Genomic DNA, 14,874 nt, shown 5'->3' on the forward strand with positions numbered 1-14,874 from the left:
CACTCATTACTAAGAAAAAGGCAGCCAACCCTCCTCATACCCCAGGCCTGGCTCCTGCCCCTGCCCAGTGCTGGATGAAGGCCAGCCCTTGGCTCTTGCCCTCTCCCTTTGTCTCCAAGCTAAACAGCCACCCGTTCACACGGCCTGGCCCTGGGCAGGAAGCTAGGCAGTTGGTAGCACTGGCTTGTTACCACCTTGTTCCTGTCCTCTGGTCACCCCACTGGAGCCTGGGTAAGTTCAGCCTTTAAGTGTGGATTCCACTAGTCATTTTCTGGGAAACCAGCCTCTTGCCTCCTGTTTCTGTGGAAGACACTCATCTCCCCGGCTATGTATTGTTCCACATTCTCAGCCCCTTGCACGGGGTTAATCAAAGATGCCCACTTAGCTAGCGACCAGCTGCAGGGGTGGGGAGCGTCTTCGGGGGAGAGCAGCAGCCCCGCTCCTTCCTGGGAAAGAGGCTGACCAAGGCGCTGTAATTGCCAGTTGTGGCCGCCAGATGGCGAAGTATGCAGAGCTTTTGGAGAACCGGTTTAGGAAAGGTGGAATTTCCGTGCTCTTAAACCAAACTGGAGAAACTTACTGTTTCTGGGTACTCCAGCTGTGCTCCCTGTCCTTGAGCCGGCTTGGTAACACCCCTTCAGGAAGGGTCTAGCTGGTCTTTTTCACCTGCCCCATCCGCACCCTCTGCCGTCTCCCTCCCAGCCCTTACTGGCCCTGGGCAGGGCCTGGTTACAGCTGTCCTTGGGCCCCACCTTTCCAGACCAGGCACTGATCTCACACCCCTGGAAGAAGCTTGATGAGTTGGGACCCCCATGGCCTTTTTCTCTCCCTTGGCCATGTCTTTCTGTTTCTGTGTAGCCTGATATCCCCCACATCTTTCCCTTATTTATTTTTCTGCCCCATGCATTATAGTATGGTCCTTCTACCTGTAGTTAAATAGTGCCCTGCGCGTGTGAGGATGAAAGGTACTGGTGGTTCGTGACCTTCTGCAGAGAGCAGAGCTGTGAGTCTGTGGGTTAGTGTTGGACCGTACTTGGCAAGATGACTAACCCTAACCCAAAACTTTGAAGACTGATGTAAAACTAAATGCCAAGTTGTTTATTTGCACTAAAAGTCCCATTCCACAAACACTTTCCACATTCTGGGCACTATGCTGAGTGCCTTAAAGATGCCACTTAATTCAATCACAGAAATTCTATAAGATTAATGATCATTTCTCCACTTTCCAGCTGAAGAATCTGAGATTCAGAGGGGTTAAGTGACCTACCAGAGATCACAAAGCTGGTAAGTGGCATAGAGCTGGAATATGGAACAGTTTGAGCTGGATTCATTATTTCTCTACTGCCCTGCCTTTGACGAAGCTGTGTACTCCCTCAGCACCTCCTGGCAGGACTCCAGCATCCTTCACGTCATCCACGCATTGGGTGACCCCATCTGTGTGACGTTGTGTTGCCGAATCCAAACGCGTTCTGCTCGCCGAATGACAGGCCAATAAATCAGGAGACGAGGTGTTGGGGCAAGGAATAGTGACTTTATTCAGAAAGCCAGCAGCCCGAGGGGATAGCGGACTAATGTCTTGGAGGACCATCCTGCTCTAGTCAGAATACAGGCTCCTTTTATGCAAAAAAAAAAAAAAAAAAAACAAAAAAAAAAAAACAAGGGAGGGTGAAGGAAAATAAGGGAGGAGGTGTGGTTGTTGTAATCTTCTTGCTGCAGGCATTCTTTGTTCTTGCAGGCATCCCTGTGGGCTAGGTCATGGCGTCCCTATAAACCTCCAACAAAACAAAGGTTATTCTCTGCTACAATTGCAGGTGCACAGCCATTCATCACATTGTCTCTCACGGGCTTGAGAGCTATAAACATTCCCCAAATGTTTGTACCGCTTAACCAGAAGGGTGTCATTTTCATTTGCTTCTCTTTTTCATTGTTTTTTATGAATGCATTTTATTTTTTTGAATCGGGAAAGAACACTATTTTCATAATGGTGGGGAGGAGTCCTTCTTTTGCTCCTATTCATTTTGTCTGATGTGTCTGCCTGTCTGGCAACCACTCAAGTGTCTTGTGAGCCTCAGTTGAAGGCTTGGAGCTCTGTGACATGTTTCCAACACCCTGTCCTCCTCAGTGCCCTGTTGTCCCCATCATACTTAAAATGTTTATCTGTCTCCCCAGCCCCCACCCTCAGCTCTGAGTTCCTGGAGGGCAGGAGCTGAGTCAAATTCATCAGTGTCCCCAGGACCTGACATAGGCAGTGGACCCAAGTTACGCTAATGCTTCTTGAGCCCTATGTTCCAGGTGCTTTACTAGGCACTAAGTACTTTACCTGTATCAATTAATTTAATCTCACACCATTCCATGGGATGAGTTAATTATGATTTCCATCCCATTTTACAGATGAGGAAACTTATGCAGAGATCATTCAACTAAGGTCACATAGCTAGCAAACGATCAGACCAGGGAGGTGAACCCAGGCCGTCTGGCTCAAGTCTGTGACCTTAAACATGACATCACACCAAATAATCGCTTGCAAAAGTTTTGCTGAATGAGAAAACCTGGAGTTTCCCTAAAGTATCATTCAACCTGAAGGATGTTTTGAGTGTCCCCAAAGGCAGGGATTTAAATCCATACCCCAGCCTGCTGTATGGATCCAGTGACACACAGGCAGTTTGCTCACAAGAACCTGAACAAGGTTAAATGGTTGCTGTCACTGAATTCACCTCTATTCGTTTGCTGGACCTCGTGGGCTTCAGTGTATAGAAGAAAAGTGGCTCGTGTATGTGGAGGAGGGGGCTATGATGGTCTCACTGTCTTGGCTCTGGGAACAATCCCAAATTCTGCCTGAGGGGCCTCTTCCCACCTGTCTAAAGCTGATCTGGGCCAGGGCGGGGTCCCAGGAATTCAACTGAGCAAGAAACAGCTCTGAGTTTCCCAGCACCTGAGGCAAACAGAGTAACAAGATTGGTATGTAACACTCCACTGTAATCTTCTGTTCTTTAAACAGTTACTGCAAATCTTCTGTTCTGCAATCAGTTACTAAGTGTCTGCTCTCTGCCAATCACTGTGCCTAATCTCCTGGACACAAAGAAGTAAGACACCATTGATTTCTGAGGTTGAAAGGATAACAGCAGCATGTCTAACACAAATTTAAGAGTCATAGGTGGGAGCCACAGATGTAAGTACATTTTCCAGTAGCCACATGAAAGAAAAGCGAAAGAAACAAGTGAGCTTAATTTTAATAGCATATCTTATTTAACTCAACATATCTGAAATGGTATTGTTTCACCATGCAATCAGTATGAAAAATTGTTAATGAGATGTCCTTTTTAAACTACTTTGAAATCTGGTGTGTATCTTACACTTTTCCACTCAAACCAGCTGCATTTCAAGTGCTCAACAGCTCTCCAAGGCCAGTGGCTGCCATATGGCAGCCTTAGTCTGACTAAGAGAATTTTCTTTACCCTGAGCATCCAGAAGAAAGGATGATGGGATTTGGTATTGGAGGCTGGGACATTCACATTGAATTTTCACAAGCGGCTATGTGATCAGAAATCCATACCTTTATGTGGCCCTTGCTTTTTTTCCATTTTTATGCATTTTAAATTTCACCAGTGATACATGAATAAATTTTTATTATAAGAAAGGTCAAGCAATAAAGTAAATTGCCCCCAAACCTCCCCCAATACTGTTCTAATTTCCCAAGTAATCTTAGAAATGTTACGGAAACGACAGGCCAGTCAAGAAACAAGCACCACTTGGAGGGTTGGAGTACTCAGATGTATTAAGCCGGCAGGCTCAGAGGGGCTTCTGCTCCGAAGCTCTGAGCCCCTTCAGGATGTGCACATGAGGTTTTATAGGGTAAAGTACAAGCTTGGGGTGTTCAGCCAATAGGCATGGAACAGCTTTAGCAGCATTATCATCACAAAAGTGGAGGTGGGGAGGCAGCAAACCAACATTCCAAAGCCAGATATGTATCTTTGAAAATCCAGCTGGCTAGCAAAAAAACATAAACAGCAAACCAACACTAATTAACCTAGATTTACAAGTTAGTCCAGCAGAACTCAGATCAGTATTCCAATACTTAGATTTGTGAGTTATCCTGCCAGCCCAGCCCAGCCTCTCCACATTCCTAGACTTGTGAGTTATCTTGTTAGACCAGCCCAGCTTTTCCTTCACAGTAATAAATTGGTTGAGTATACACCTTCCTATGTATTTATATGCATATACATTTTATCTTATCGTACATAAATATTACACAGGTCATATTGTTCTGCAAATGAGTTTTGTCACATATTTTTAAAAATTTTTTATTGAAGTGTAGTTGATTTACAATGTTAGTTTCAGGTGTACAGCAAAGTGATTCAGTCATACATATACATACATATATATTTTATTTTCAGATTCTTTTCATTATATGTTACTATAAGAAATTGAATATAGTTCCCTGTGCTATACAGTAGGTCCTTGCTGTTTATCTATTTTATATATAGTAATGTGTGTCTATTAATCCCCAACCCCTAATTTATTCTCCCCCGTCCTTTCCCCTTTGGTAACCATAGTTTGTTTTCTATGTCCATGTGGTCACATATTTCTTGGTGCTCTTCTCATGTGCATACACAGATTCACCTCATTCTTTTTCATCATTATATAATATTCCATAACCATTTCCCTACTGAAGGGCTTTCAGGCTGTTTTAATTTATGTTTTCACTATTATGAATAGCACCATAATGAACACTCTTGCACCACTTCCGTTTGCGTGTTTTTCTGGAGCAGATAAAAAGGAATATATTTTCTGGGCCAAAGGGAATCAACATCTCAAATTACAGTAGATATCATCGAGCTGCCCTCCCAAAGGAGCCCAGTTTACACTAGGGTGAGGAGCTCCTTTTCTCACACCTTTCCATACACTGTATCTTATTTTTATTGGAAGTAGGGGTATCAGCAGTGAGTCTTTTAGCAATGACACAAAAGCAGTACGTTTAAAAAATTCTTTTAAAATTCATTCTACAGTATTCGTCTATTTGTATCTAGAGACTCCATTCCAGGCCCAGAGCAAGTCATTGATGTATTTTAATCAAATTAAGAACATAGTGGCATCACACCTCGCTTGGGAGTGTCATCTAAAGTGAGTGATGACAGAATGTGGTCGGCGTCATCCTAGAACAATAATCCCTTAGAGATGCTCTGGTGGAGATTGATGAATCCAGTTTTCCCTCCAGGACTGGAACAGCCCCCTGATTCTTTGGTTGGGCACTAGATAAGTTTGTTGGATATTCAGGGGTTTTGTAGGAAAGAAGACGTAAATTGGTGAACACTCAGCCCAGCTGATGCTCATCCCATGAGAGGCCCTCGGGGAGGGAAGACCTAGATGGCCTGGCTGAGCAGGAGGGCCTCTTCTGTCCTCCCACCTCCCGTGCTCACCGAGAGCCATGTGCTCACAGAGCTGGGTGCGGGGGCACCCATCCTAACTCACGCTATTTAAATTCTCTCTTCTTTTTTTGCCAAGTTCCTCCAACTGGATCCGCATATGTTAAATGTTTTCTATGAGATTCCACTGTGCTAGTCTTCCAGGGACTAAACTGTTCTCCAAAACTGTGGGCTATATTCATTCAACCAGGCAAAGTCTCACCTTTGATTTTTAGGAATTTCAGGACAGGACCTGTGTGGCACTCACAGACACATGGCCCTCTCTTCACAGTTTTGGGGGCACTTCTGTGGCATGATGGGACAAACTGAGTAACGCTTGTTTATATTTTGGCTATCCAAGAAGAGAGTAAGTCACTCTCACAGTCTCAGCTCAATTAGAATTCAGTGTATTGTGACTACTATTTTTACAGCATTAATTTGAGTAATATAATGTCTTCTTATAATAGATAAAACGAAAGGCATTATGATAAAGATAAAGACTTCCTTCATGGGATTTCTCTGGGACCAGAGGGCAATACCCAGGCAGGCATCCTCTTGTGTCACTGGGGAAGGGCAGAGCTGAGCCACCATGGAGACTCCAGAGGTGACATTTACTCAGAGAACTTGCCATGGTCTGAGTCTCCACAACTTGTTTTTGTGGGCTTCCCAGGTAAGATATATGGCACTTGCAAGCAAATTCATATGACTCATACTACCAGGAATTGATCTAAAACCAGACTCCATGCACTGCTTTGTTTGCTAATCAAACTTTTTTTGACCCTGGGCCTGAGCCAGGCCATATCCTAGGCTCTGGACATAATGAGCAAAACAACCTTGGTCTTGGCCCTTAAGGAGCTTACAGTGCAGTGGGACAAACACGTAAATAGGCCATTCCAACCCAGCGAGATGAGTGTTACAGGTGTGGGAGCAACTAGGGAAGGCCCATTCCTGAAGGAAGTGACATGTTTAACATGACAGTGGGGTAGGAAAGAGCCAGTAAAGGAAGATTTCACAGAAAAGGGAGAGCATAATTGCTGGAGCAAGGTCTCAAAAGAACAGAACTAAACTTGACTCAGAACACAGGGGGTGAGTGGGTGAGGGGTGCAGATGACCTTCGGCAAAAAGATGTTCTCTTTTCTGAGTAGGGAGAAGAAGGGCCTTGGATGGCCAAGGGCACACACAATTATATGGCAGGTGAGAAGCAGTCCTTGGTTGTACAATCTATTTGCTGGACAAGGAGTTGACTGCTGAGAGTGAGAGTGAGGGGAGGTTCTGATTTGTAAAGATTGTAATAGGCACTGTGGGAGGAGAGGCACATCTGAATGAGGAAATATTCTGACCCCAGCATGCAAGGTTGGGTGCTCTCCCACAGTGCCCACACCCCAGGTGAGGGTGTAGAGAAGTCAGGTAGGCAGATTCTCCAGGGTGGAGATTTTAGCAGCCTGGTACCACTGAATTAACAGACCACGGAGCTGGATGAGGACTAAGGACAGGAGTGAAGAGCAGAGGGAGATGACAGGTGGAGAAAAAAGTCTGTTTCTGGGTTCCTCACCTCAGTGAGGCTTGTCACTAAGCATTCACTCCTGGAATCAGAAACCAGTGCATTGTTCTCAATTCCCCCCTCACCCTCAATCCATCACCAAGATACATCAGGTCCACAGCCTGTCTCTTTGGTTCATCCACTTCTTTTCATTTTCCCTGGTGCCTCTGTACAGCCACTCCTTGCAGCCCCCAAAACTCTGTTAATTTCATGATTGTAAGACAGATCTTGGCATTAGAGTTGTTTCAGTGCTGGGGAAAAGCTCAAATGGCTTCTAAGACCAGACAAGAAATGAGTGAAGCTGCCAGGGACAATTCTGGAAAAGCCCTAATCCATTAATAGGGAAGGAGAGTGCTGCTATGAGGAAATGTGGGCCCAGTGCTTTGCTAGACTTTTCTGTGTTTTTAAGGAAAACCTAAAATAGTTCTACAGAGAAATTTCCTGATTTTTAAATAGAGGCAAAGTATTTAAATTTAAAATAAAGCTGTTCATCACAAGGAAAAACTTTTTTCTTTTTCCTTTTGTCTTTATTGTATCTATTTGAGATGACAGATGTTAGCTGAACCTATCATGGTAATTATTTCATAATATATGTAAATCAAGAATCATGCTGTATGCCTTAAACTTATACATTGATATATGACAATTATTTCTCAATAAAGCTGGGAAAAAAACTGTTGTTGAAGTGTTAAGGAATGAAGTATGCTGATGTCTACAAGTAACTTTGAAATCAAAAGGTACATTGTTGGGTGGATAGAGGGATGGAGAAATACGAGATAAAGCAAATATGGAAGAAATGTTCATTGCAGCACCTAGGTGATGCATATATGGGTATGCACTGCACAATTCTTCCAACTTTTCTGTGTACTTGAAATTTTTTGCAATAAAATATAAAGGGAAATTTTTTTAATTGAAAAAGAATCGTTAGCCACTATTGTGATTGCTGTTACAGGTTGTAACAGACTTTATGAAAGTGAGATAGAAGTAAATGGATTAATAATGTAAAGGTCTTTAAACAGTCCTCAGAATATTTAATGATGTTATCATTAACGTTTGGAATGGAAGAAATGGACACATACTGGAAGAGATAGGCGCCTCCATGAATTTCACTGAGGTATGAAAACGAATATATGTATGTATATGTATTACTGAACTATTATACTGTACACCAGAAATTGACACAACATTGTAAACTCACTATACTTCAATTAAAAAATTTTTTAAATAAAAATAAAAGTTTCGTTGAGGGCTTTCAGCCAATTTTCATTACAATGTAGAGGGTAGGGACCAGGGCTCCAAGTATACCTGTAATTTCCATCTCTGCACCTGACGTTGCTCATTTTTAATCTGAGAATTGAACTTTATAAACTCCCTTGCAGTTTTGAAGTTCTGATTGATCTGCTCCCTTTCCTGTTTCTGCCTATAGGTGTCTCCCTTACTCCTCTCTTTCCTTTTACCGCCTTCCTAAAGTAAAAACTACATTTCCCATGAACGCTCACAGGCGTCGACGTCGCGCAGTTTTTTGTCGTCGTACTGCGCCCTTTATACGTACTTCCGCCCTCTAGCTCTTTCTTTTCCTTTCGGCGGCGCGCGGCGGCAAGATGGCTGTGCAGATTTCTAAGAAGAGGAAGGTGAGACTCTGGGGCCCGGGTGCAGGGAACTGTGGCGCCGCGTGAGTCAAGGGATTCTCTGGGTGCCGTCGCGAGACCGGCGGCTCCCTGCGTTGCTCTGGGCAGCGGCTGGGCCGCGGATGGCGGTAGATTGAGCGCAGGCCCTAGCCGGGCGAGCGCAGGCCCTAGCCGGGCGAGCGCAGGCCCTAGCCGGGCGAGCGCAGGCCCTAGCCGGGCGAGCGCAGGCCCTAGCCGGGCGAGCGCAGGCCCTAGCCGGGCGAGCGCAGGCCCTAGCCGGGCGAGCGCAGGGTGTTGGGGATGGGAGGGACGGGTTTTTGCCGGTTCCCGGCGGAGAGCAGAGTTAAACCCCGGGGGCCCGTCCAGCCCCGGAAAAGGTGCTTGTGAGTATTTCTTGGTCAGTGAAATTAGTAAACATGTGGTGGTTTTGAGGGCGTGAGCCATTCTCGCAATCTTACCATGGCTTTGGAAAAGGGAGGTAGCATTGTATTTCTTTACTAATAGTGTCTGGGTGCAGTCCTCTGACGCCAAAGACCTCAATTGGGAAGGCTACTGACAATTTCTTGTTCCATTTGAGGCCATTGAGAAAGTTCTGGGGACATGGAGGAAGGGGACCTGGAAAGAATGTTCCTCGAGTTTATCTTTACCTTTCCATGGGAGAGGGGTGCCCATTTGCCATTTTGTGTATCCATAACGTCGATGTTAAAATGAAATCCATAGGTTTTTTTGAGTTAGGATGCGTAGCTTTGTAAAACGCAGGTGGGTACAAGTAAGGCAAAATAAGATGCCTGGGATTCTAGTGATGGGCCAAATTGTATCTACAGGTGAAACTACTTAACTCAAGGCCCTATCTGTTCTTTCACTGGTTGCAAATATCTTCTTGCTGTGCTGTGAGTTGTAAATGTGCCCTTTTAGAGCAATTTTTTGTTTAGTATGTGTACATGTAAATGACAATTTTAAAACCCTTCAATGAAGAGAAGATGACGAGTCTGACTGGAGGTGTTCTTTGTCCAGGTGGCCTCTATTCTGTGCTGCGTTCTGTGGCACAGTTTTAAGGGCCCTGGGTCAAAGTAACTTCCAAAAGATGACCTAGAGGCATTTGTCTGAGAAGGGTGGTTATGTTCCTCCTGGAACAAAGGTAGTATGATTGATGATGGGTCATTTGTTGGAGGTGTTAGGTTTTGATGAGGGCTGCACTGGTTGGAAGACTGGGCTAGGAAAGTCAAGCCTGTACTCATGTACTTTTTGTTTAGTTTGTCGCTGATGGCATCTTCAAAGCTGAACTGAATGAATTTCTCACTCGGGAGCTGGCTGAAGATGGATACTCTGGAGTCGAGGTCCGAGTTACACCAACCAGGACAGAAATTATCATACTGGCCACCAGGTAAAAACTCATTTTTCCTGGCCAGCACCTATAATTATCTGTACTAGGATGGTTTATTCTGTAAACTTGGGACAACCAGTGAATTTGGCCTTTGCCGATGTGATGTTTTTAAATTGCATTGAAAAATAAATCTAATCCTACTTCTTGTCATCCAAAATTTATTCTTGCTTGTGTCAGATGAATGAGATTTTACTACCACTTATGCACCCAGGAGTTAAAATTGCTTCTGAAGTTTTGTGAGAGCTGTGAATTGTCACTTTTTTTCCCTTTAAAAAAGTCATAAGGTTCTAAGTCACATTTATCAGTTCATTCGGTCCCATATAATTCCTGTTGATTTGGATGAAGTCATCAGGTTTTCCGTTAGCGTTTCGTGCAGCTACAGTTCATCTTCAATCACTTGGCGCTGTTCCTCAAGTAATTTAGTATACCAAATAAGTCGAATTTATTCCTCCCTGAGATGTCTCAGGACTCCTTTGAAGCAAGCATCCCAGAGTTAGCTGGAAACTAAGAACTTGATGTAAAATTCGATATTTGGGAAGTGCTAAAAATACCAAAAATGTTTTAAAACAAGTTTGTCACTGAAACAATGCTTATTCAGTCAACTAAAGAGACAGAGTTTTAAAAAAAAAAAAGCAGACACAAGTCCCATAAAGGCACAGAAACTCATACAACCTGTTACCAAAAGCAGCATTCTAAATTTTGCTTTGAACAACAAAGTCCATTTACTTACTAAAAGTAAATATAAACTTGGACAGTCCTAACCGTGTACAAAACTTTTCTCAGGGTTCCTTTTGCACGAAACTTCCATCACTTTTCTGTGTCTGTATTGTCCCCTGATTGTCTCATCTAGAAACAGCTCTGGGACAAAATCACTTTAACAAAATGCAGTTCCATCCTTTACACCTTTCTTTGCTTACAACACACATTTATTTACTTTGACTCACTCTAGTTATTTTTTATTGAAGTGTAGTTGACTTACACTGTTAGTTTCAGGTGTACAGCAAATCAGTGCAGAATACATATATATATACATATACGTATATATATTTTTCAGATTCTTTTCCATTACAGCTCATTACAAGAAATTGAATATAGTTCCCTGTCCTATACGGTGTGAATTGTCACTCTTTATTTTCCCCAGGACACAGAATGTTCTTGGTGAGAAGGGCCGCCGGATCCGGGAATTGACTGCTGTTGTTCAGAAGAGATTTGGCTTTCCCGAGGGCAGTGTAGAGGTGAGTGATCCTGGCTTGTGCCAGAGGTTACTATGGGCCTGGAAATGGCGCTTTAGGATGGTACTTCTAAAAACTCACATCATCCTGAAAACATTACTTGTTTGTGATCATTGAGTATTACAAATGGATTGGGATCTTGTTGAAGTTCTCTTAATAAGCAGTTGGAGGATTTTATATTCACCTTGGCATGTAGTAATGATATATGAGGGATTGGCTGCCCCATCAGTCTCTTTGGTGTGGCTGTAGGAGCTAGGGGTGGGAGGGCAATGAGGAATGGTTCAGCCTATGTTACTGTGTTAGGTGTGGGCATTAGAATTGCTTTAGTACTTGGATACTGTGAATGAAAATTGTTGCACCGTGATACATACAGTGGTGTGCTTGTATAATGAATGGGCTGGTTTTTAGTTGCAAACAGGTGAAGGTGACAAGTTTAAGGGTGTGCCTTGTTTCCTTCTTAAAGCTTTATGCTGAAAAGGTGGCCACAAGAGGTCTGTGTGCCATCGCCCAGGCAGAGTCTCTACGTTACAAACTCCTAGGAGGCCTTGCTGTGCGGAGGTAAGTGTCCTGAGACTAAAATGATTGTGTCCTTTTGTGGATTGGAATATCAGCCATTTTGTCAATAGACTGTGAAGGGCTCTGCTAGTCTCTGAGGGTTTTAATGAGATATTGCTAGTCTGTTGTCTGAACTAGCAGCCTAATGAGAGACTAGTAAAGAAGCAGGGTTTTAAAGAGTGGTCAGTGCTATAATGGGAGACTATTTTTGGTGTGTTTTGGGAGTACGTGAAAAATAGAACGTGGTAGGTTTCCTGTTAATCGTTCAGATCCATTATGTGTTAACTCTTTTGGGGACCATAAGGAGATAAGACCTTTCTTTCCCTGGTGAGAGAGCTCAAAATCTAGTCAGATCTCTAGGTGTATGTCAATAATAACATGAGGAGTGATGGACTGGGAAGGACTTGAGGTGGTTAGAGTGGCCCCTGAAACTGGGCCTGCTGAAGAGATGTCAGCTGGCAGTTTTTTGAGCAGTTCCACTATTTGTGGAGTAATTGGAATGTCTTGCCTGGGTGTTTTTGAATTTGTCAGTACTTAATACAGAGCCCTGGGAGGTTTTTCAGCATGAGAGCTATGCTGTGGACAGGTTGATAATGGTGGGAATACTGTAAGGAAGGATGTGCAGAAGACTGCCCACCTGGTTTGCCAGCTCCACCACAGTGTTCTCAAAAGTTTGGTCCCTGGGCCAGCATCACTGCTGTCACCTGACAACTTGTTAGAAATAAAAATTCTGTTTCTATCCCAGGCTCACTGTATTGGGAAGTGGGGGGTGCCGCCCCACAACTTGACTTCATAAGCCCTCTCTAGGTGAATTTTGCACACACCAAAGTTTAAGTGATTCTTTTTAACCTTGAAGTGATTCTTATGTGCAGCCAAGGTTGGCAAGCACTTGGTTAGAAGGAACTTTGTGTGTATTCCCTAACGAATTAATGTAAGTTTAGGTGTGATGGGAATGGAAGAAAATTTCTATTTCTTGAGTAAGGCTCTGGTCAAATTTATTCTCCATTAAAGGAACATTGAAAGTAATCAGTACAGACTAATGAGTCTTTTTTTTTTAATGCGTTGGGGGCAAGGTGGGGTTGAGCAGTCCTGTCTGATGATAACACATATGGCTATCTGTCTCTTGCGCTCCCAAAGGGCCTGCTATGGTGTTCTGCGGTTCATCATGGAGAGTGGGGCCAAAGGCTGCGAGGTCGTGGTGTCTGGGAAACTCCGAGGACAGAGGGCTAAATCCATGAAGTTTGTGGATGGCCTGATGATCCACAGTGGGGACCCTGTTAACTACTATGTTGATACCGCCGTGCGCCACGTGCTGCTCAGACAGGGTGAGCACCCAGAAGTGCTTGGGCAAGGGGCTTTAAATGAGTGGAAGTGGTTTGCCATACACACCTCAGTGTTCTGGGAATTTGGGAGTAGTGGATCATTTTTGTACTCCTTAGGTTTATTGTTTAGCTTCATTGAATTCTTAAGACGTGAATTGCTGGTATCCGTCAGATCTGAGAGTTGGTTTGTCATTGTCCTAGGTGCTTTTGTACCCTTCAGTGATGACATGATGACGAGTCAGAAAGGGCACATCCTTGCTTTTGGTCCTTGTCAGTGCCACGTTCTGTGGTGCTGTGCATGGGTTCCTTTTGCAAGTGTCCTGTTCATTGATTGATTAGAGGCATTTGTCTGAGAAGGGACTAGACTCAGGGATGCCTGAGTAACCAGTTTTCCTTCTGCCATATCCTGTTGTGTAGTGGGGACTAGAGGAACCATAGCCAGGTCTTAACTGTGGCATCTTCCAGGTGTACTGGGCATCAAGGTAAAGATCATGCTGCCTTGGGACCCAACTGGTAAGATTGGCCCTAAGAAGCCCCTGCCTGACCATGTGAGCATTGTGGAACCCAAAGATGAAATACTGCCCACCACCCCCATCTCCGAACAGAAGGGTGGGAAGCCAGAGCCGCCTGCCATGCCCCAGCCGGTACCCACAGCATAATAGGTATGTCTCTCAGGGTCTCTTGGAGTATAATAGGATTCTGTTCCGTTGTCCTTGTGTAACACTTGTGTCCCACAGTGTGGGAGCACCTAGAGAATAATTGTATTACACTTGCTTTACATGAGAACACAGATTGAAGCAGGGATTCATTTAATTGGTATTCTGTTGGGAATGTTTGCCTTTGGTCTCTAAGAAATTTCTGCATTTACCAGTGTTTCTAAGTATGAGTTTTCCTTTATTGTCCTCCCTTGTTCAAACTTCAAGGCATTCTTGCTAGTGATTAGCTGTTTTTCAGCAGCCCCCTTAAAACTAACAGCAAGCCTCCTATGTGCAATGCCTGTTGTTGTTTCTAGGCATCCTGCATCTTACTAATTTTTATGCAAACCAGGTATTCAGGTGAATTTTCTATTCTTATTGTTGTACTTTGTTTGGTTTCAGGGTCTTCTTGGCAGCTGGATCTGGATTCTGGATGTTGCTCTATAAAGACCTTTAATAAAATTTTTTAAAAGACATGTGACCTGACTAGACTCTACATCCAGTATTCAGACTGAGGGTCATGTCGCCCATGGAAACATTGCTCGATGAAGTCTTAAGGCTGTCTTGTTTGTAATGTTTCTGTGCTTTCTCTGAAATCCTCTTGGTTTTAACTGTACTTGGAAGACGAGGGCCAGAACAGGAGGACCCGAGCAGAAATAACCGGAGAAATATCATGAGGTGGGAGAAAATCTGGTGACAGTAAAGGTTGATTGCTAACAGGACAGCACTTTAATAGACTCACCTGGAGTCTGGGGTTATAGGTTTAGAAGAGGGGCATAGATGGTTTTCTGTATTACACAGAAAAAGTAAATACAATGGCCGTTAAGCTTTGAGTTATGTTATGCTTTAGGTGGTCTTTCTATATACATTCTCATTAATTCCTCAACATCTTTAAAAGGGGATTTAATTGCTCTGCTGATGAAGAGCCTGATGCTCAGAAGTAAATTTGCCTAAGCGTTAGAGAGCTGTGATTAAAATGCACATTTCTACGTCCTGTTCTCTTAACCATTACACTCCAGAATAAAGTGTAAGAACGTTTAAATTATCTACATTTTTATCTAATATTTTGAAATGTTTTCTATTGATAATGTATTTACAAGAAATAGTTTTTCGTTT

At 43.6% G+C, this 14,874-nt stretch overlaps 1 protein-coding gene and 2 non-coding genes across 3 annotated transcripts; all 3 read left to right on the plus strand.

The window, feature by feature from the left end:
• Positions 1 to 8,368: 8,368 nt before the first annotated feature.
• On the plus strand, positions 8,369 to 14,234 carry RPS3 (ribosomal protein S3). Its single transcript, XM_006173296.2, has 7 exons — positions 8,369 to 8,573; positions 9,824 to 9,954; positions 11,096 to 11,189; positions 11,650 to 11,744; positions 12,879 to 13,066; positions 13,529 to 13,725; positions 14,161 to 14,234. The coding sequence occupies exons 1-6, from the start codon at positions 8,544 to 8,546 to the stop codon at positions 13,720 to 13,722; spliced, it is 732 nt and encodes a 243-aa protein (XP_006173358.1). The 5' UTR covers positions 8,369 to 8,543; the 3' UTR covers positions 13,723 to 13,725; positions 14,161 to 14,234.
• Positions 9,535 to 9,682, plus strand: LOC116666761. The gene has a single exon (XR_004323656.1). It is a non-coding gene; the product is annotated as a small nucleolar RNA SNORD15 (small nucleolar RNA).
• LOC116666760 lies at positions 13,278 to 13,421 on the plus strand. The gene has a single exon (XR_004323654.1). It is a non-coding gene; the product is annotated as a small nucleolar RNA SNORD15 (small nucleolar RNA).
• Positions 14,235 to 14,874: the final 640 nt, after the last annotated feature.

Source organism: Camelus ferus, chromosome 10 (genome assembly GCF_009834535.1).
Source record: "Camelus ferus isolate YT-003-E chromosome 10, BCGSAC_Cfer_1.0, whole genome shotgun sequence".
Classification (NCBI taxonomy): domain Eukaryota; kingdom Metazoa; phylum Chordata; class Mammalia; order Artiodactyla; family Camelidae; genus Camelus; species Camelus ferus.